The sequence below is a fragment of the Ailuropoda melanoleuca genome, chromosome 16 (assembly GCF_002007445.2).
Source record: "Ailuropoda melanoleuca isolate Jingjing chromosome 16, ASM200744v2, whole genome shotgun sequence".
In the NCBI taxonomy this organism is placed as follows: Eukaryota; Metazoa; Chordata; class Mammalia; order Carnivora; family Ursidae; genus Ailuropoda; species Ailuropoda melanoleuca.
In genome coordinates this window covers 47963728-47987840 of record NC_048233.1, presented here as the reverse complement: position 1 = coordinate 47987840, position 24113 = coordinate 47963728, and the positions used below count along the sequence as shown (strand labels likewise).

At 38.6% G+C, this 24113-nt stretch overlaps 1 protein-coding gene across 5 annotated transcripts in view; it reads right to left on the bottom strand.

Moving 5' to 3' along the window:
- The window catches only part of PDE3B (phosphodiesterase 3B), a 168529-nt gene extending 144422 nt beyond the window's left edge, over positions 1-24107 (bottom strand). For all 5 annotated transcript variants that reach the window (XM_034646372.1, XM_034646373.1, XM_034646375.1 and 2 more), the window contains exon 1: positions 23038-24107. In XM_034646372.1, the coding sequence (XP_034502263.1) occupies positions 23038-24021 (984 nt within the window). In that variant the 5' untranslated portion in view covers positions 24022-24107. The remainder of the gene's footprint in view (positions 1-23037) is intronic.
- Between the last annotated feature and the right edge of the window lie 6 nt (positions 24108-24113).

Here is a 24113-nt window from a genome sequence, read left to right as displayed (position 1 = left end):
AAAAAGAGGTGAACTCTCACCTCCAGGGGGGGGGGGGGGGGGAAGGTTGCATCTCTTAAGGAGACAATCCTGGAAACAGGAAGAGGGACTTAAGGCCTAAAAGGTTCTCAAGCAGCTTTTCAGCCTGAACTCTGATTCCAAGAATTTCAGCTCTACCTAATGAAGAACAATATTAAGCTAATATTCAATAACAAAGATGAGATATATTAAGAGCAGTAAGAAATCCTTTAACCCAAACTGCCTTAATAGAAACATTACACATCTGCATCCTTCATCTCTGCCACCAGGAGATCAGGCCCACCATTTCTGCAACCCCTTCACTGGGCGGGAGATCCTTCTTTGTAAGAACAGAAAGGACTAGCAGTCCTGCCTTTTCTACACTCTACGTCAATACTCCTCTACCTCTGTTTGGACCATTTTCTCTTCCTAAGCTGCCATTCCTCCACTTCTGCAGAGACTGGTATCCTCTGTGTATCCTCAAATAGCCAATTGTGCTAGGAATGTTTCACCCGCCCCTCCAGATCCATTCTCCACTCTTCTCCACTCTTCAGGAGGGTATCCTGAATAAACTGTAGCAATGGTCTCTTTTGCCCTGTCTTCTGAGTGGATTTAGCCAATGGAAAACACTGGCAGGGAACTAACTGAAAGACAGCGAGTGAGCTGGGCTATTTACTCTCCCAGGTATTGAATAAAGTCGCCTCTAGTTAGCACTGTCCCTCTTCCAGGGGCCAAAACTTCTGTCAAATGGACACAGCACAACTCTTCCCTTAGCCTCCTCTGTATTTTGTTTATACCTCCTTTATGGCACTGATTTTTTTTCTCGTACTAGATTCCAAGTTTCCTGATGGCAAAGTATCTTTTACTCATCTTTGAATCTCCCAAATCATCTTCTTTTTTTTTTTTTTAAGATTTTATTTATTGATTTATTTGACAGAGAGACAGCCAGCAAGAGAGGGAACACAAGCATGGGGAGTGGGAGAGGAAGAAGCCGGCTCCCAGCGGGGCAGGGAGCCCGATGCTGGCTCGATCCCAGGACCCTGGGATCATGCCCTGGGCCAAAGGCAGACACTTAAGGACTGAGCCACCCAGGCGCTGCCCCAAATCATCAATTTCTTGCCCATAGTAGACACTAAATGAATGCTTCAAGAATAAATGGGAAAAAGTAAAAAAACAGTAAAACTCAAAAGAAAACTTCATGACAAAAGTAAATTATATAAAATTCAAACTTCAGTTTCCATAAAGGCTCAAAAACAGGCAAAACTAATCTATTAGGATGAAGGTCAGAATTTGTGGACATTTCTGGATGCGGGCTATCAACTGGGAAAGGGCACGGGGAAGCCAACTAGGGTGCTGGAAATGTTCCTTACTTTAATCCGAGTGGTAATTATATGGGTGTATACATACGTAAAAATTTGTTGAGCTGTGTACCTAATGTTTGTTCACATTATGGTATGTACAGTATACTTCACTAAGAAAGAAAAAGGAAAAATAAGTTGGAGGTTTTTTTTGCGCTCATGTTGAATCAATATGGCTAATACCTCATTTATCCAGAGGTTCTTTATCAAAACAAGCAAAAAAAGTCTCTGTGCAGTCAAGATAGATGTTATAACCCCATACACTTTATCTACGAGGAAGACTTTCAGGCCTATCCATTGTTACTTTCATGGCCAATTCCAATTAGCTTGGTTAACTAGTTTCCTGACCCACTGTTGACAATCAGTAACAAATTGGGAAGGGGGCAGGGGGTCTGTTAAACCCTGATAACAGCAAGAAATAACAGCGAACAGCAAGAAGCAAATATAATAACTATTAAAACACAGGTAAAAATTCAAGATACACAAAGTCCGAGATCATTTAGTACATGGCAAGAAGATTTTATAAGCCACTTAGAGCATCACACAGTATGACAGTGTGATCAGGGAAATTATGAAATATTCTCATCAAGATCTCGGTAAGCACAAAAGCGGGTAAACACAGGAGAAACAGTCACAACAAAAACGTATTTAAACTGAAAAGGTATTACTTGTAAAAAGATAAACCTCAGTTACCTGACAAAAAATGTACTTAATTTAAAATAGTCCCAAAAATAAAATAAAAAATAAAATCAATAATCACATTTCTAGAGTTTGCTAGATAATTATGATGAATAATTACTACTATCTTCTTCCTTGGTGAACTATAAAAATTAGCAGATTTGTATAAAGAATGTGAAGTTTACCCAGAAATTTTAAAAAGTGCATCTAAGCACTGACTGGATTCTATAGACACTTGCTAAGAACCAAACACCTAGGAATTTGTAACCACGCCGTAAGCATTTTTTTTGTAAGCCGTATCTGAAAAGTAATGTCAAAGTCGTTTATAACATTACTGAATCATTACAACATCACCTCAAATCATCAATTCTATGCCACCTTTTTTTTTAAGAGGAAACTCCTACCTACAAAGTCCTGTATTAGTCTCTATTCTCCCAACGTTGAATATTCTTCTAAGCTTCATTTATAAATTCCTGCATTCAACTACCTACAGCAAACGTCCCCACTAGAGATTACAGCTGGGTTCTCTCATTTCAAGAACTTATTCTTTAGGCATCCTCTTCAAGTTATTTTCAATAATGGAATTATGGATATTATGCAGCAACTAGGAAAAAATGCCCTGGTAAGTGATAAACAGCACAGTGTTTAACACAGTATTCAAGTCAATAAACTCTCTGGTATATACCAAGCACCAGGGATACACAAATGAGTAAGATACTGTCCCTGCATTTAAAGAACACAAACAAAGAGGTAAGAGATACCTGTCAACACAAATAAAGTTGAGTGTTAAGAGCAATAATCAATGCACACTGAGAAGGAAGTGACTCAATTTTGTCAAGAGAAGAGAAGAGAAGAGAAGAGAAGAGAAGAGAAGAGAAAAAGAAACAATGAATCTAGCCTGTTTTAAACCGACCTACACTCCATACGACTCTGTAAAAACTAGTTGCAAAAACACAGACATGCAAAACTTAAAATATTTGTTATGCGAAAGGTGCTGAGCTTACAAAGGACTTTTTCTACTGCCAGGTTGAAAGGCAATGCCTTTTCCTCAATCCTATGGTTTCTGTGAGGGGGAATTCTCCTTAAAAACTCTGGCCTCTAACCCCTCGCTATTTTTTTCCCAGAAGGGGAATGGTGACTTACATGATTGGCAAATTTAGACTAAAGAATTACATAAGCATAATTGTACCCTTTGCTTTTTGCTCTTGGGAGCCTACCTGCTAACTGGGAGCAGTTCTCCAGGGCTCCTCCATGCTTAGCTTTCTCCACAAATAGGGAGGCCCCCTCCTGCCCATGAACAGGTTTGTCTATGTAACTCTGGGGTTCAGTATTAAAAAACAAAACTGCCTGCACAGATAAGGCAATAAGGCAAGTCCTCCAATACAAGCTTTATCAAGAATGAAGGTGGTATTCTGATCTCTTCTCTGTCACTCGGACTTTGGGCAAGGAATGTGGGTGTTATTTACTGAGCCCCCTTAGACATTACAATACTACAGTGTCTTTTTTTTTTTTCTAACTTAAAATAAAATCTTCACTTTTATCTTACAGTCAACTCCTGAGTGTTATATGCTTACATGATTCTTCACAGCTCTCCTAGCTCCTGGCTGAATGCCTCAGCAATGTCTGCTGAAGAAATCAATTTACAGATGTTAAAGCGAATTCTCTATGGCGATTACTTTTACAACAAAACAATAAATGCCACAGAATGATAAATACTGGTGTTTCCTAATGTGTACAAAGGCGTTTTTCCCCTTAAGAAAAATATTTCCCCATATATTTAGAAAAATTCACATCCATAATTATTTTTGTCTGCTTTAAACCATTGCCATTCATGCAGTGGAAGATCTTTACAGAACTTTATCTAAAAAGTGAAACAAGGGGCACCTGGGTGGCTCAGTTGTTGGCCGTCTGCCTTCGGCTCAGGGTGTGATCCCAGAGTCCTGGGATCGAGCCCCACATCAGGCTCCTCCACCGAGAGCCTGCTTCTTCCTCTCCCACTTCCCCTGCCTGTGTTCCCTCTCTTGCTGGCTGTCTCTCTCTCTGTCAAATAAATAAACAAAATCTTTAAAAAAAATAAAAATAAAAAGTGAAACAAAGGGGCGCCTGGGTGACTCAGTCATTAAGCGTTTGCTTTCGGTTCCTGTCGTGATCCCACAGTCCTGGGATCGAGCCCGAGGGTTCCTGTCGTGATCCCACAGTCCTGGGATCGAGCCCCACGGTCCTCGGGCTCCCTGCTCAGCGGGGAGCCTGCTTCTCCCCCTCCCCCACTCCCCTGCTTGTGTTCCCTCTCTCGCTGTCTCTCTGTCAAATAAATAAGAAAAATCTTTAAATAAATAAATAAACAAATAAATAAACAAATAAATAAATAAAGTGAAACAAAGAGTTTAATTGAAGGAGCAATAAAGCGCAGTGCCTAATGCTGACCGGAGTGAGAAACAGCGCTGGCGGAGGCCGGTCTTTCCGTAGCCTTTCTCTTCCTTCTATTCTCTTATCTCTGTCTCCCTCGCACCATCCCTGGGGTGGGGTTGCATGGCTGTCGACATGCTCAGTAGTGAACTATGTATGAAACAACAGTTTCGGGTAAGGACATTTGTTTCAGGTTCTAGTGTACCTCAAACTCCACAGTGACAAAAACTGGAACAAAAAAATTAGGGAACAGTAAGCTGTGCAGCAGTAACTGACAAATTCTTCATCTTGTACACCAAAGGTTCTTAACCTTGAAGTCTGAAACTTCAAAAGATAAGGAATCCCAATAAACCCTTTCAATCAATTTTTAAATCATCATTTGTATCGTTTCTTTGTTGCCCTACTACTGGCAATTGCTGAAAGAATGTCCCCCCAGAATTATTTTACTTAATACGGTTGCAAGAGAACTATTGGGATAATAAAAAGGTATTGTTTGAAAGATCTGAACTTATCAGCCTTTCCACTGATTTTAGAGTAATTTGGCATAAACTACCAAGTACTTTGAAGATGAAAATTTTAGCTATTAATAACAACACCAACAACAACTAACCTACTGAGAGCTTGCCAGGTACAAGACGCTTTCCAGCAACTTTACAGGTTATTAACTCATTTAATTCTCTAACAACATCTCACACCAGTGAGATAAATGCTATTATTACCCCTAGTTTACACAGTTTGTTAAATAACACGCCCAATATCCTGTAAGGGGCAGAGATGCCATTTAAACTCAAAGCAATCTGGCTTGACACTGAGCGACACAACTTACTGTTGAGAATGCCAAAGACTAGGACTCACCTCCACCTACAGTTCTTTCCTTCACTCAAGGGTAACACGGAACTACTACAATGACAGTAGCAGTAAATACAGCAATAGATAAGCACTGTGAACTCACAAATGTACTACGAGAAACACAAAACAGAAACGTCTGAGCCCTGTTCTTAGGGAGCTTACGTCTCAGGGAGCAAGCACACACATGAGAATACAACAAGCATTACCTGATAAAGCCGACATTTTTGTCACTTCTCACAAACCAGCTCCTTTCCCCACATTCCTTATGGTAGCCAATAATACTAATGATACCACTAACCTTTCACACAGCCAGACCTAAAATATCTTCAGGCTTTTTTTTTTTTTTTTAATTTTATTTATTTGAGAGAGAGGGAGAGTGAGCACAAGTGAGGGGGGTGGGAAGTAGAGGGAGAGGGAGAAGCAGGCTTCCTGCCAAGCAGGGAGCCCCACATTGGCCTTGATTCCAGGACTCTGGGATTATGACCTGAGCCTCAGGCAGGCCTTAAGGGACTAAACCAGACTTCTTTCTTCATATGAAAATAGCTGTATATTGTCTTTGCTCCCACTGATCTGACAGTCTCACTTTCCTAATTGCTCCTTCTAATGTAAATGCTATTGTTTTCTAGTGGTTTAGTCCTAGCTTGTCCTCCCAGTGCAAATTCGTCCGGTTAGTGATGTTTTTATAACATCACGGTTGCTTAGTTTTACCTATATGTCTATTATTGCATTTTTTCTTGTTTTCAGTTCTTCTTTCTGTCTGAACTATATGTATTTTTGGTGAGAAAAATTTCCAAATTTTGCTGGTCTGAAATGATTTTAATTTGTGCTCTTTCCAGAAGGAAAGTTTTGCGGGACACTGATTTCTAGTTTGACAGCTGTTTTCCCCTAGCACACGCAGGCGTTCTGGCTTCCACCGTTGCCATTAGTAAGTCACCTTTCAAAATAACTGTCATTCATTTTTTTGTAGTTAAATTTCTCTTTTTTCTCTGACTTCTTTAAGTACTCCTCTTTTTTGTGTGTTCCGAATTTTGCAATGATACATCTGGCATGGATTTTTATTTACTTTGCTTAAGATTCAGAGGGCTTTCTAGATATCAGTTGGTATTTTTCATCAGAGCTCTAAAACTCTATTTTACAGCCATTATCTCCTCAAATATTGCCTGTTTTCCATTTCTTATCTCCTTTAGAGCTTCAGTTAAATCCATGTTAAGCCTTTTCCCCCCCCTTCTCCAAGTTGTTCTACTTCTCTTCATTTCCATCTCTTTTTTTTTTCTCTGCAAAACACTGCGGATAGTTTCTATGGATCTACCTTCTGGTTCACAAATTCTGTCCTTCAACTGCTAATTAATATGTGCACCAGCTTTTAAATTTGTGGTTATTTTTTCCATCTTTAGAAGTTCTCATTTTCAAATCTGTATGACTGGTTCTTTTGATCCTCTGTTCCCCATTTTCCCAATTTCATATTTCTTTAAACATATTAATATTTTCTACATTGGTGTATGATAGTTCTGACCTCTGAAGACTGGGTGTGCTTTTTGCCGTATACTTTTTTCCTGCAGGTTCTTACTCATTGTGCCTTGTTTCCCTGCAGGTTTTATGGATCCCTGATGACGTGCTGCTCAATTTCCTTAGAATTTGATCTGTGGGAATTATCTGAGGCCTTAATATGAATTTCCTTCCTTGGGACCACTTTACACTTTTCACTTGCATTTTCTCAGTCTACATATATAGCATTAATTTATATAAAGAAACTAAATGAGTACTTTATAATTCCAATTATAATTCTGGAAAAGGCAAAAGTCTGAAGAGAGTAAAAAGATTAGTGGTTTCCAAGGGTGGGAGCGGGAGAAGGAGTAAATATGCAAGAGCACAGAGGATTTTTACGGCAGTGAAAATATTTTTTATTTTCCATAATGATGCATACATGTCATTATACATTTGTCAAAACCCACAGATTATACAACACGGAGAGTGAAACATAATGTAAACCACATACTCTGAATGATTATAAAGCTTCAATGTAGGTAGGCCCTCAGCTGGAGCTAATGTAATCTTGTGGGAGATCCTGATAACGGAACAGACTCCACCAGTATGAGGGCAGAGTGCACATGGGAAATTTCTTTACCTTCCCCTCAATTCTGCAGTAAACTTTACTTTTTTTAAAAGATTTTATTTATTTATTTATTTGTTTGTTTGTTTAAGAGAGCAAGCAAGAGAAAGCACAAGCAGCAGGGAAGAGCAGAGGGAGAAGGAGAAGCCGACTCCCCGCTGAGCAGGGAGCCCAATGTGGGGCTCCATACAGGACTCATTACCCAAGCCGAAGGCAGACACTTAACCAACTGAGCCATCCAGGTGCCCCTGAGATGAACTTTAAACTCCTCTAAAAAAATTAAGTCTAAAAAATAATAGTAACTTAATTGAGCCTTAGTTTTAAAATGTTTTAACTAGATGAGAACCGTAAAGATTAAACACACACATTGTTAGAATAAGCAAATTCAGGAAAGCTGCAGAATACAAAATCAACACATATTAATCAGCTGTATTTCTATACACTAACAATGAACAACACACAAATGAAATTAAGAAACAATTCCAAGGGTGCCTGGTTGACTCAGTTGGTTAGGTGTGCGCCTTCGACTCAGGTCATGATCCCAGGACCCTGGGATTGAGCCCTGCATTGGGGTCCCCGCTTGGTGGCAGGGAGCCTGCTTCTCCCTCTCCCTCTGCCTGTCACTCCCCCTGCTTGTGCACGCACTCTCTATCAAATAAATAAATAAAATCTTAAAAAAAAAAAAAAGAAGCAATTCCATTTACAATAGCATCAAAAAGAATACTTGGGAAAAAATTTAACCAAAGAGGAAACAGACCCATACACTGTAAACTATAAAACAATGCTGAAAGAAATTAAAACACAAATAAATAGAAAAACAAATAAATAGAAAGACATCCCATGTTAATGGAAGGTTAAGATGTAATACTGTTAATGTGTCAATACTATTCAAAACAATCTATGAATTCAAAGCAATTCCTATGAAAATTCTAATAATGATTATGCTAAGTGAAATAAATTAGTCACGAAAAGGCAAATACTGTATGATTCCACTTATATGAGTTATCTGAAGTAGTAAAACTCATAGAAACAGAAAGTGGAATGTCAGTTATCAGGGGCTGGGGGTAGGGGAAATGGAGAGTTATTTAATGAGTATAGAGTTTATAGAGAAAGGTAAAAAAGTTTTAGACATGGATGGTAGTGATGGTCGCACAACAATGAGAACATACTTAATGGCACTAAAATGTACACTTAAAAATGCTTACAATGGTAAATTTTATGTTATGCGTATTTTACCACAAAAAAAGGAAAGAAAATAAACATACAACTCCTGAAACCAGTATTACCCTATATGTTAACTAGCTAGAATTTAAATAAAAACTTGAAAAAAAAATTTAATAAAAAATAAAAGAAACATACAATCCTCTAACACTGTGTCAGGAAGAAATAGAAAATCTGAACAGACCGATTACTAGTAATGAAATTGAATCAGTAATCAAAAATTCCCAACAAACAAAAATCCAGGACCAGATGGATTCACAGGTGAATTCTACCAAATACTTAGAGTTAATACTTATTCTCTTCAAACTATTCCAAAAAATAGAAGAAAAAGGAAACTTCCAAATTCATTCTGCAAGGCCAGCATTACCCTGACACCAAAACCAAAGACACTACAAAAACAAAACAACAAAAGGCTACAGATCAATACTCCTGGTGAACATAAATACACCTCAGCAAAATATAGCAAACTGCATTCGACGATACATTAAAAGGATCATTCGCCATGATCAAGTGGGATTTATTCCAGCAAAGCAAAGGTGGTTCAAAATCCACAAACTAATGATTTATTCCAGCAAAGCAAAGATGGTTCAATATCCACAAATCATTCAATGTGATAAATCATATTAACAAAATGAAGGATAAAAATCATAAGATCTCAATAGATGCAAAAAAAGCATTTGACAAAATTCAACATCCATTCATGATAAAAATGCTCAACAAAGTCAGTTTAGAGGGAATATACATAAAAAAGGTCACATATGAAGCCCACAGATAATGTTATACTCAAGGGTGAAAGGCAGCTTTCCCTTTATGACAAGAATACCCACTCTAGTCACTTTTATTCAACACAGTATGGGAAGTCCTAGCCACAGCAATCAGATCATTAATTAATTAATTAATTGCATCCAAATGCATAATGAAAAAATAAAACTGTCACTATTTGCAGATGATAGGATACTAAACACAGAAAACCCTAAAGACTCCACCAAAAAAATATTAAGATAAATGAATTCAATAAAGTTGCAGGATACAAACCTAATATACAGAAATCTGTAATGTTTCCATACAATAATGAAGTAGCAGAAAGAGAAAACAATTCCATTTACAACTGCACCAAAAAGAATATAATACCTAGGAATAAATTTAATTGAAAAACTGAAAGATCAGTTCTCTGAAAACTATAAAACACTGATGAAAGAAATTAAAGATGAAACAAATGGAAAGATATTCTGTGTTCATGGACTAGAAGCCTTAATACTGTTAAAATATCCTGCCCAAAGCAACCTACAGATTCAACGCAATCCCTATCAAAATATCAATAGCATTTTTCACAGAACTAGAACAAATAATCCTAAAATTTGTATGGAACCACAAAAGATCCCAAATAGCCAAAGCAATCTTGAAAAAGAGAAACAAAGCTTCAGGCATCACAATCCCAAATTTTAAGATATATTACAATGATGTAATAATCCAATCAGTACGGAACTGGCACAAAAAGAGACATATAGAACAATGGAACAGAATAGAGAGCCCAGAAGTAAATCCACTTAATATGGTCAATTAACCTACAACACAGAAGGCAAGACAGTCTCTTCACTAAATGTTGCTGAGAAAACTGGACAGCAACATGCAGAAGAATGAAATTGGACCACTTTCTTATATTATACACAAAAATAAACTCAAAATGGATTAAAGACCTAAATATGAGACCTGAAACCGTAAAACTCCTATAAGAAAATATAGACATAATCTCTTTGACAGCAGCTTCAGCAACATTTTTTCTAGGTACGTCCCCTCAAGCAAGGGAAACAAAAGTAAAAATAAACTATTGAGACTACACCAAAATAAAAAGCTTTTGCACAGCAAAGAAACAATCAACAGAACTAAAAGGCAACCTACAGAATGGGAGAAGATATTCACAAATGATATATCTGATAAGGGGTTAATATTCAAAATATGTAAAGAATTTATAAAACTCAACACTAAAAACACAAATCATCTGATTTAAAAATGAGCAGACAACTTGAATAGACATTTTTCCAAGGAAGACATACAGATGGCCAAAAGACATGAAAAGATACTCAGCATTTCTAATCATCAGGGAAATGCAAATCAAAACCACAAAGAAATACCACCTAACATCTGCCAGAATGGCTAGTTATCAAAAAGATAAGAGGGGCACCTGGGTGGCTCGGTCAGTTAAGCATCTACCTTCAGCTCAGGTCATGATCCCAGGGTCCTGGGATCAAGCTCCATATCTGGCTCCCTGCTCAGTGGGGAGCCTGTTTCTCCCTCTCCCTCTGCCTGCCACTTACCTGCTTGTGCTCTCTCTGTCTCTCTCTGTCAAATAAATAAATATATTTTTTTAAAAGACAGGGAATAACAAGTGTTGATGAAAATGTGGGGGAAAAGGAACCCTCATACACTGCTGATTGGAATATAAACTGGTACAGCCACTGTGGAAAACACTATGGAGGTTCCTCAAAAGATTAAAAATAGAAATACCATAAGACCCGGTAATTCCACTACTGGGTATTTACCCAAAGAAAACAAAAACATGAATTTGAAAAGATATTAAAAGAAAGAAAAAATATATGCACCCCTATGTTTGTTGCAGCATTATTTACAACAGTCAAGATATGGAAGCAACCACTGACAGATGAACGGATAAAGAAAATGTGGTACATATATACAATGGAATATTACTCAGCCATAAAAAAGGATGACAACATGGTTGGACCTCGAAGGTATTATACTAAGTGAAATAAGTTAGAGAAAGACAAATAACATTTAATTTCACTTACATGTGTAATCCAAAGAACAAATGAAGAAACAAAAAAAGAAGAAAGAGACCCATAAATACAGAGAACTGCTGGTTGCCAGAGCAGGGGGTAATGGGATAGGCAAAACAGGTGAAAGGGACTGAAAGGTACACAAGCTTCCGGTTATGGAATGAATAAGTCTTAGGGATGAAAGGTACAGCACAGGGAATATGGTCAGTAGTATTATTATAGTGACAAATGACAGCTACCCTTCTGGTGAGCATTGCACAACAGAGTTATCCAATCACTGAAACTAATGTAACAATGTGTGTCAAACCATACTTCAATTTAAAAAAACAAAAACAAAAACAAAAAAAGGGGCATGGGGGGCAGGGGTACCTGGCTGGTTCAGTTGGTTAAACATGCAACTATTACTCCTAAGGTCATGAGTTCAAGCCCCACGTTGGGCACAGAGCTTACATTAAAAAAAAGGAAAAAAATTTATGTGAGGGCCTCTTGTTACACTTTACTATATTTTATTCCTCCTCAACTCCTTTGTGCCAAGGTCAAGATAAGCATCCCATATCCATGGCCATATTTATTTCTCATTTACCCTTTCACTGGGGGAGTAGCACTTTGGAATCTCTGCTTTTATGCAGAGGTTTCTTATTAGATTCCTGGCTTTGGACAGACTCTAGATTTTATCTCTTGAGCCTAGCCACATCTAACAGAAGCAAATGTTCAAAGTCTCTAAGGATGGTCAGAAACTTGTCCAGTGAAAACTAGTTTTACTGTCTGCTTCCCTCTCAGAATTCCTACTGAAGGAGAGCAGAATACGCTCTCCCCAAATATGCTGACATCCTGATTATTATGAATTAAACATACCTGAATAGCATAGGAAATATAGTCAATAATATTATAATAACTTTGGCGACAGACGCTAACTACACTCATCATCGTGAGCATTTCATAATATATATAATTGTCAAGCCACTATGTTATTCACCTGAAACTAATATAATACAGTATGGCAACTATACTTCAATAAAAAATAAAAATTTAAAAATAAATAAAAATAAAGGTACTTGAGAAACAGCTGGTGCAAAAAGGACACTCTAACCCTCCTTTTTATCTCCCCCACCTCCAACAGCAGGAGATAAATCTCTAGTGTGAAAGGTGCCTCTCCCTCTGCTAGGAGGGTAGAATGCATCCTTATCACCAGAGATAGGGAAATTAGAGCCAAGAAAGCTGTATAAACAAACTTAACTTTACCAACTTACTGCCCCAAGCCCAAATGCCTTTGTCATGTCAATTCTTCATAAATTTATTGTTTCTCTGTCTAAAAGGTATAAAGGATTCCTGCTGTGGTCACTTCTTTGAGTTTCATGTTTGTATGAGGCTCCAACACACACAAAATTAAATTTGTTTTTCTCCTGTTAATCTGTTTATGTCAATTCAATTATTAGACCAGCCAAAGAACCTAGAAGGAGGGAAATGTTTCCTACCCTACACTACTTTCACTTCTTTTTTGGGATCTGTGATTTTCTTACTCAGTGATTCCTTTCAAAAAGCATTCTATACAACCTTTAATCTGTAGTTATTTCAGTTGGGAGAGTTCTTAGGGATTTGCTTATACTGGAAATGACACTTAGCATATTATGGTATTTTCTGTGTACTAGCTAAGCGATTTAGAGCTAGTTAATTCACCTTTCTGCTTTAGTGTCCAGATGCAAAACGGGATCCCAATACTTACTTCACAGGGTTGTTAAAACTAGCACCCTAGTAAGCACTTGGTAATTGTATCTTCTGATAATCCCTCTTTTCTGATCCTGGGTTACAATGCTTAATTGCCTATTTTTACCACTGATATTGACACTTCTGGTAGAGAACGGAAACATCTTTATAGTTACAAGCATCGATTGATGGCTGAAAGTGAACAGTTTGCCTGATTTGGCTGAGTATGTTTTCTGTGACTTTTCCGTCTCTTAGTTGACAAGAAGTATTAACCTCCATACATATTTAGAATAGGGTAGAAATTAAGCCGGAATAAACTTTATTTTTAATTATTTTTTAAGTCAGAGAAGTGAAATTTTTTTATTCATTTTTACTTGTTTCGTATCAAGATGAAACTTTCTTTGAAGATTAAATGTCAATTGTTAATTACTTTTTGAAGGCTTTCTAACCCTAACAAAGGGTTAGTTGTTCCTTCCATTATGTTCCCATGGTACCTTGTTTATACCTCTGCTGTATCACTAACCACACGAACTGTAATTACTTATTTACATTTTCTCTCCATTAGAGTTTGATCTCCTTGCAATACAGACCCTGGCTTATCATCTTAGTATCTCCAGGGCCTGGCACATATAAAAGGCAATTTGCAAATATATGCTAACTCTGATCAAATTAGTTTTGCATTACTTTCCTACATTAACTCTTTAGACATTTGAAATGTGCTTTCTCTCATGTATCCTTTTTGTTGTTCCTTTGATAAGCAATTCTATGCAATTTGAAAAGTTTTATCCTCCATCTATGTACTCATGAACATGAGAAGCAAATTGCAAACTATGATGGGGAAACTGACAAATCCACCAGTAGAATGAGATTTTTAATATTCTCTCCAGCTACTGATGGGTCAAGAAGATAAAAAGAAAGTCAGTAAGGGCACAGAAAAATAAATATGACAAGAACATTTTACAACTTTTACCTACCAGATAGCTCACAAACACTGTACCTAAAAGTTGAAAAAGATATATTATTTTCAAGCACACAGAACATTCATGAAAACTAATCATATTTTAGGCCACATTCTTTGCCCACAAGGCAATTAAATCAGAAAACAACAACAAAACAACTAGAAAACCTGCATGATTAAAAGTTTTTATTATTTCTAAACAACTTGTTAGTCAAAGGGAAATCAAAAAGAAAATCAGAAAATGCTTAGGGCAGAACCATAACAATACTACACATCAAAACTTGTGAGATTCAACTAAAGCAATATTTACAGAAAAATGTATAATTTCAATGCATACAGTAAAAAAGCTAAAAATTGATGCGCTTGGCATCCCAGTTACAAAGTTAGAAAAAGAACAAGAAGGAGCACCAGGGTAGCTCAGTCGGTTAAGCGTCTGACTCTTGATTCTGGCTCAGGTCATGATCTCAGGGTGGTAGGATCAAGACCTGCTCCAAGCTCCTCACTCAGTGGGGAGTGTGCGTGAGATTCTCTCTCTCCCTCTGCCCCTCCCTGCTGCCGTGCACACCCAAATGCACATTCTCTCTCTCTGAAATAAATAAATCTTTAAAAAAAGAAACTCAAAGAAAATAATAATAAAAAAGCTGATATAAATAAAATAGAAAATAAGTACCAATCCAAAGAACTGATTTTTTTAAAAGATTAAAAAGCAAATAAACTTCTAGCAAGGCTGATTAAGAAACAAAGAAAAAAGAGACAAAGGATATTAGAAATTTAAAAAAGGACATAAATGCAGATGCTGAACAGACTAAACAGATAATAAAAAGATATTATGAACCAAGAAAATTTGAAAAGTTACATTAAATAAATTCCTAGAAAAATACAACTTAAAAATTTCAATCAGAAACAAATTCTTCTCTAAATTGTTCAAAAGATTTAATTCAATGCTGATCAAAATCCCAACAGGATTTTTCGTGAAACTTGACAAACTTATTCTAAAATTTATATTGAAAAGCAAAGTCCAAAAAAAATCCAACCTACTCTTGAAGAAGAGTAACTATTCAAGGGGATTTACCGTATATTGTCTTATTATAAAGCTATTACAATTAAGACGTGTGGTATCAACACAGGGTGCATAAACTAACCAATGAAACCTAAGAGAGGGGCACCTGGCTGGCTCAGTCGGTTAAGCATCTGCCTTAGGCTCAGGTCATGATCCCAGGGTCCTGGGATTGAGCCCCGCATTGGGCTCCTTGCTCCTCCGCTTGCTGCTCCCCCTGCTTGTGCTTGCTCTCTCCCTCCCTCTCTCTCTCTCTCTCTCTGTGTCAAATAAATAAATAAATCTTTAAAAATGTACTTTAAAAAAGAAGAAGAAACCTAATAAAGAGCCCAGATACAGATTCATACACACATTGAATCTTGATATTTGCAGAGGTAGCACTGCTGATAAATGGAGAATAAATTCTTCAATAAATTGTGTTGACATAAATGAATATTCACCAGATAAAAAATGAGATTGGATCTCTATATCACATCACACATACAAATTAATTTTAGGTGGGTAAAAGCATTTTGAAAGGCAGAACTTGAAAACTTTAAAAAGACGATATAGAAGTCTATTTTATGACTTCCAATAGGGAAGGGTTTTTTATAAACAAGATACAGAGTCTTACCATTAGAGGAAAAGATTGGCAAATCTGACAGCATTAAAACTAAGAACTTCAGTTATCAAAAGACACCATAAAAGCTGAAAGAAATACTGGCAACTCAAATAATCAATAAAGGATTAATGTCCAGAATACATAAAGAACTCATGATTTATTCAGGAAAAAATGAACCACCCAATTTTTAAAAGAGCAAAAGATATAAACAGGTAATCTCTGAATAAGAAATGTAGTCCCGGGGTGCCGGGGTGGCTCAGTCATTAAGTGTCTGCCTTTGGCTCAGGTCATGATCCCAGGGTCCTGGGATAGAGCCCTGTGTTGGGCTCCCCGCTCAGCGGGAAGCCTGCTTCTTCCTCTCCCACTCCCCCTGCTTGTGTTCCCTCTCTCGCTGTGTCCCTCTCTGTCAAATAAATAAATTATTTTTTTTAAAAATCACAAAGAAATACCATTTCACACCCGCTAGACTAACAAAAGTTAAAGTCAGTAAAGAGGAATCATCGGTTTGATGGCATTCTTATTCACTGCTAGCAAAAGTATTAATGGTATAACTATTTTGAAAAACAGTTCAGATTGTCGGAGTGTCTTAGTTTTCTACTGCCACTTGTATGGGTTGAATTGTGTCTCCCCCAAAAAAGATGTTGAAATCCTAACCTTCAGTATCTCAGAAGGTGACTTTATCCAGAAATAAGGTCTTCACAGAAATAATTAAATTAAAATGAGGTCATTAGCTTGGGCCCTAACCCTTTATGACTGGGGCCCTTACAAAAAAGGGGAAATTGGGACACAAAGACAGGCACAGAAGGAAAACTATGTGAAGGTGAAGGCAAAGATAGGGGTGATGCATCTACAATCCAAAAAAATGCCTAAGATTGCCAGCAAACCACTAGGAGCTGGGGGACAGGCATGGAGCAGCTTTTCCCTCAAAGCCCTTGTGAAGGAACCAACCCTGCCTGGGGACACCCTGATCTTGGACTTCTAGGCTCCAGAACAGAGACAGTGGATCTCTGTGGTTTAAGCCGCCCAATTTGTGGTACTCTGTTACAGCAACCCATGCAAACTGTTACAGCAGTTAATGCAAATGAATACATTCCTTTAATAAATAACTAAATACTCAGTGGTGTAAAACAACGCAAATTTACCTTACAGTTCTATGGGTCAGGCTGGTATGACCAAGCTAAAATCAAGGTATTGGCAAGGCTGCATGACTTTCTGGGAGCTCTAGGGAAATATCCCTTTCCTTGTCTTTTCCCAGCTTCAAGACAGTGCCTGTTTTCCTTGGCTCCAATACTAGCCTTCTCTCATTTCAAAGCCAAAGGTGAACTGGGTCTTTCTCACACTGTGTTACTCTAACCATAATGCCACTGTCACATCTCTTTCTATGATCTCCTCTGTCTCCCTCTTCCACTTTTCAAGAGCCTTTGCAATTACACTGGATCCACTCAGATAATCCTGGTTGATCTCCCCATCTCAAGGCCCTTAACTTAATCTCATCTGCAAAGTCCCCTCTGTCATGAAAACCAACACATTCATAAGTTCTAAGCACTGGAACAGGGCCATCTTTGTGGTGCCATTATTCTGCCTAGTAAAGTGGAACACAAATGTACCTTGCAACTCAGCAATTCTACTTCTAGAAGTGCACATGCGCCAGGAGACGTTTCCAAGAGTTTTCATAGCAGCATTGTACATAAAAACTGAAACCCACCCAAGGGTCCATGAACAGTGGAATGGATAAATTTTATTACGGCCATATAATGAAATACTATATAGCCCTGAAAAATTAACTACAACTATCCAAATCAACATGGATGAATCTCAGAAGACATCAGAAAAAAAGGTTATGGAAGAATTCATATAGCATGATTCTATTTACTTAAAGTTCAGACGTAGGCAACACTAACAACACATTATTTACTTAGGAATACATTCATGAGGGTTATAATTATAAAGACAAGCAAGGGAATGAGTAGCAAAAAAAAAAAAAAAACAGGATAGATGTGTCGCCTCTGGCACAGGAAGAAGGAGATGCACAGGGAACTTCAAAGAAAATGAGTGGTGAGTACATGACTTTAGTTTTATTTTCTTCTTTAAACTGTATAAAAATATACAACTATATAGTCTTTCATGTATGGCATCTCTCATTTACAAATTTAAACGTTAACTAAATAAATGTAAAATACAGTGAATGCAAGTTGTATGAAATTGAAGGAAGAAGTAGTCAAACAATGTACTCTCACTGACGGAGGAGGGATAAAGAATATCTTTATAAGATACCTGCTAGGCAGCGCTAGTGAAGGGAAAGTTCTGGGTTGTAAAAGAAAAAGACAGCGGGAAATACATTCCTCTGCCCCAAGTTCTAGGAACAAGCTTCTAACAATCACTTAAATAAACATGGATTAACTTGTATATAATAAGGTGAACAATGTCATAAACTGTCAGAAATGACTCAGAACTCAGCTCTTCTCAAGCTTTGCTTGGCTAACACAGTTGTTCAGTTTGTTTTGTTCAGATTGAATGCCCTTAGGCAAAGTAGGCAATAGTCAGTTCACTTCCATTCTTCTTACCCTCCCCTCCTTCCCCAACATGTAACATAAATGTGCTATGTAGCTGGCCTCTGAAGGCAGTGGAGTTTGAGACCAGCTGCATCCTGACAAGTCACCCTTGACTTGTCATATCAGGTACCAATGTGTCTTCAAGGTCATTACGAACCATGTGATCAAGAGCCTCTCCCATCTTTCCTTTCTCTCTCCCATCATTCTCCACCCCCACCACCTCTTTTTACCAAGAATATCATTTATCACATAATTGGAGATAACTGGCAAAATTAAACAGCCTTGGAAAACTATGACTGCAGGCGCATACGCTCTTTATGGCAAATACGGAGGGACTAGGAGTCAAGACCTGGGCTCTAGTCCCTGTATCCCAAGATTTCACAGCATAACCTAGACACGATATTCTCTCTCTGGAGTTGAACTACTTTTCTTTCTCTAAAATGACATTTCAATTACATAAATTCTAAATCTCTTCTATAGCTATTTGAATATATTTATGTCGAAATAAACTGGAAATTTTTACAAGTATAGTTTGTTCTTGATTTGGATGGGGTATAGGAAAATGGGAGAATGTGCTAGGGAAATGGACTGACATGGTAACTGAACGGGGAAAAAGGAAAGAGACTAAAATAGGCCTCCCTCTATGTCAGTTCTTAGCTCCCTCTGAGGAGGATAAAAAGTCAGAAGGACAATGAAAACAAACTTTACACAGTCTTACTCATGGTTGACCCTACTTACCTTTCACCATATGGGAAAACATAAACTACGGAGATGTTATTATTGCATATGATATAATGAAAATATTCTATCTCACATCATCACTGCTTTACGTGATTTGTCACCTTCTTTTTCTAACCTTTTATTTTTAAATATAGCCAACTTTGTTATAATGGAGCTTCGTCCTCAGCTTACACATTGATTTGAGGATCACTGTACTTTCTAAAGATTCTTAATCTTAAATAAGATTTCCTTAAAGGAGATTCCAACCAGTGTGAATGGTAGAAGCAAGAGGAAAAAATCTACAAGTCAGTAACAATGAGCAGTCCTCAAGCAGCCAGACCAAGGATGGGTGTGAGGAAGGGGTACTCTGTAAATCCCAGATGGCTTTTCTAAAAACAAAACAAGCAAAAGGCTAAAAGCAGGTTGTAAAGGACTTTGCAAGCAAGGGTCAAGAGCATGAACTTTATCCTGTGAACAATGAAAAGCCTAAGAGATTTTTAAGAGTGAGTGATTTGATTAAATCTGTGTTTTTGAAAGATAACGCGGGTGGCAGGGTACATACAATATTTACAAAATAGAGCATAAAATAATGACGTAGGTTGATATTTTTCTACCAAAACATTAACATGAAATTAGAATAAAACACCCACTCATTAAAACCATAAAATAAACACACAAACACTAAAGTATTACTAAAGAAATTAATAGTGGGGTTTGCCTTGCAAATTCCTTAAAGGGGGTAAATAATCACTTAAACTTTAAAATCTTTTTTAAAAGCCTTCATACAGTATCTTTTTCAAATAAAATTAACATTTTAAATAATATTTATGGGCTTTAAGGCCACACAATTTTTAAATATTTACCCAACCATTCAGAAAGCACTTAGCATTTTAGGTATAGAAAAATTTCTCACACACTAACTTACACCTTTTAAAACCTCGTACTTACCTAGTCTATCACACACCAAAGAATCTGGTTGAAAAGCTGAAAACTACTTTGCAGAATACACAAGTAAAATGGCACAGATATTTAGTTTGTTAAATTCTGGTCAGTGCTTCTATGTAGACAACTGATTTTTTTTTCCTTTAGCTTCCTATTCGTTTCAGCTGACTGCTGGCAAATGCACTACAAACTTAGTGCTTCTTTCCATTAACCCACCAGCAGTAACTAGATTTAAACTTTAAATTTCTAAATGCTTTGCGAATAACAACAAAAACCCTTCACTAAGAACTGACACAGACACAGCATTTACAACAAATGCTACTAATCTAATTATGAAAATAAAGTGTCTTACAAATAATGCCCTGGGTTTCCAACATCGTACCTAACATCCCAAAACTTAAAAATTATTTTAAATCTACTTTGACACAATTAAAAACGTTTATATTAATATGAGTTTTCAATTGTTTTTCAAAGATGTGCATGAAAACATTTAAGTTCTTAAGGAAATGAAAGTATAATCATTTTGCTATCAATCCAAAAATCAATCTACTTACACTTTTTAGAAGTTCTCTATTCAAAAAATAGAGTATTTGTTCATCTTTTCCAATTAAAAAATATAGCTTAGCAGTATTAACATTCAACATTTAAGTAACACTTCAAGAACTACTAACCTGTGATGTTTTAGTTACATTTTTATTTATAACTTACTAAAAGAAATGGATTCTAGAATTGAAAGTTATTATAGAATTAATGTGCTGGGATCCCCTACCTTGAAAGGATCCTGTGATCAGAAAAACTCACTCACTCACTCTTCCAAGATTACACAGCAGAGCCAAGACTTTACCCTTGACCCTCAGCCGATGAATTCAGGACATTTCCCCCTGTATCAAGTTCTACCCCAAATCTTTTTTGTCTTCCTTCACTTTTTGAAACAAAAAGGTGGCTTTACAATTGCCATATACAAAGTCCAGCACTTTGAAAATTAGAAAATCTCTTATCTTTTACTTCCATAAAAGTACTGATTTCCCCTTAATTTCTTTAGCATAAACAATATGAAAACAAAACCACAGACCCACTGTTAAACTTCGGGAATTTAGCATAAGTAAAAATGTGTATTATTACTGTCTCTGCTAAGTTAAAAATACCTAGTAATTTCTAGTAATGCCAAAACAGTATTATTTTATAACACTGCATGTTAAACAACCATGTCTAAATCCTTGGACTAACATCATATTTAAGACCCCAAAAATGTTCCTATTCATTGTGGAATGTGAAAAAGTTTTCTGAAATAAGAAAATATGCCCTTTTAGAAAGTGAAATTGTATTTTCCTCTAATACAAATAATAAATGAAGCAACCTAGCAATAACAACACTGTACCTAGTAGAAGGTTGAAAAAGTTGCTGTTATGGAAAGAGCACCAGACTAGGATTAAGATCAGGAATGTTCGATTTACAAGAGAACAGCCATAATTGACTATGCCAACAGGTTACAATGAAAATACATTAAAGTGTAGTACAGTTAAGTACAGGAAATTTGCCTATAAATGTGATGAGATTGCTAAAACACGCTTCCGGTGTTAAAAAATACAAACTATTCACATATCGTCAAACCAAATGCCATTCAGTCTATGAAAAGGGCTGGTATTACTCTGCTCTGCAGTAAATCTTCTCACACAGTTTTTCCCCTGACACACATTTTTCTAAGCATTGTCTAGTAACACTGGCTGTAAATTAAGAAAACAAAAGGCGTAACATTTTTTGAACAATTCTTTCTAGCATTTGGCCAAATAACTACAGACCACAAAAGCGGCCTCTGAGAACACTTTTCAAGAAGCAAAGTGTGGTCTCATTGGAACACTACAGATCAGTGTTATACATAAAATCAATGTAGTAGCTTGAAGATTAAGAAAAGAGAGCATCAGATGTAGCAAGAACAAGAAACTTTGGTTTCAAATACACCAGTGTAAAACATATCGCCAATTAAAAACTCTGAAAACCAATGGTGCATAGACTCCCGCTCTCCTAGTTAAAACCTCTCCACACATCCTTTCAGTTGCTTAGAACAGCACTGAAAACTGAGAGGTCTAGGTTCAAATCCCTGCACTGCCACTTACTGGATGTGTGAAGTTGGGTAGCCTCTACAAGCCTCAATTTACTCATCCCTAAATTGAGGTTGTCATCTACCGTACAGGGTTTTTGTGAGCATTTGGGACAATATACGTAATATTTCGCACCTAGCACATGCTCAATGAAGAACAACTCTATTTACTGATTTCTTGGTGACGTAGAACAAGGTGTCTGTAAACCACATAAAGAGAGACTCTTCCCTGAAGATGATTTCAATTCCTTTAAAAAACAAAAACATGTAAACCTGCAGGAAAAAAAAAATTGAAATGCTTTTGGCATCTTTCCAGACATTACTAAGTTTAAAGGTTAAATTGTTACAACATTCTCCTAATTATGCAACAAATACACACGACCATGAGTTAGTCTGTAAAAGATTGTAACGGCCTATAGTACTGAAACGAGGGCGGGGGAGAACGCTTTAAAATTATTTCCAACGATCTTTTCATCTACACTGAGCCTCAGTTCCAAAGCGCAGCGCTCTTCATTGTATGATCTCAAATTCTTCCTCTCGATTATCAAGAATGAAACCGCACTGATTAAAATTTATATACATATATATATATGTGTTCAATCTAATGCCTGTATATTATCGTTGGGGAGACACCACCATTATAACAGCAACAGACAAATGGCATCAAAAAGACCTACATCAGTGTATGCCCAAGTGGCAGTCGCCGATCTACTAAACCGCAAACAATTCACTTCATTCCTGAGAACTCATCTATCGCACGAGCAAAGTCTTTAAAAAGTGCAGTATGATCAGTCTGCCCTTTCATTTCTATTCAAGGATAAAAGGTACCTCTGCGTGTTCAAAAAGCCTCCTGTCATTTAGGAATTCTTTCTAGAACAAAACTTTTTTTCACCCTGGAAGTGAACATGCTTTCAAGAACGCTAATTCAAGCTGGGAATTGAAGCGATAAGACCGCACTCCCTTCCTCACCAAGCCGTGCTTTCTGGGAACATACCTGTTCTCGGGAAATGCAAGGCAACGAAGGTCTCCTCAACATCTTGCAGCTGCCGGAGTAACCCGCCGAAGTTTCTCCGAACGACACGCAGCTGGACCTCCTGCGGGGTCTGATCACAGGCACTTTGTCCTCGGAGGCACTGGCCAAGCGAGGATGATGAGGGGCTTCCCTGATGTGAAAGAAGTGATCCAAGCCCAGCGCTAGCAGGCAGCCGGCGTCCCCGACCAGGCAGGAGAGCAGCGGCCTGAGGGCTGCGGGCAGCGACCCGAGGCCGGTGAAGGAGACCCACCAGACGAAGCTGGAGAAGAGCAGCACCAGGACGCTGTGCCGGAGCCTCGCCGGGTGCGCGAGCGTCAGCAAGCCCACGCAGCTCAGCACCGAGAACAACCTGCCCGCCACCGCCGGGGGCGTGTGCGGGGCCGCGACGGGGGCCCCCGCGTCTCCGGGCCCCCAAGCCCAAGCCCACGCCTGCCACACCAAGAAGTCCGCCAGGTAACAGCAGGCTGGCAGCGCCAGCAGCCACCAGGAGCCGCCGCCTCTCCGGCCCGGCCCGGGGCCCCGCTTGCTCCGGGTTAGGAAGCAGGTGAGGAAGAAGAAGGCACAGGCGATGCTGAAGAGGGGGCTGAGGCTGTGCGAGCACACGCTCAGCAGGGTCCGCAGCCGGGCGGCTCCGACAGCCCAGCTCCCGGGCCCCGAGCCGAGCAGCAGGGCGAGGACAAAGGCGGCCAGGGCGCCCAGCGAGAGGCGCGCCCGGGCGGAGGGGGAGCCGCGGCGCGGCTGCTGGGGGGAGGCCGGCGGCGGCAGCAGCAGCTCCACGTTGCAGAAGCGGCAGAGGTGGAAGAAGAAGCCGCGCGGAGGGTCCTGCCGCAGAGGGCTCACGCAGCTCTTCACGTAGCCGTTCCTCAGACTCTCGGGGGGCGAGCCGGCCCCGTCCGGCGGCTGCGGGCACCGCATGGCTTTGGCGTCTCGCTCGTCCCTCCTCATGGCCCGGACCCGGGCTGGCCGCGGGGCTCCGCACGCCCCGCTCCGACCGCGGCGGCCGCTCGCGCTCCCTCAGCCCCCGCCCCCGCGCTCGG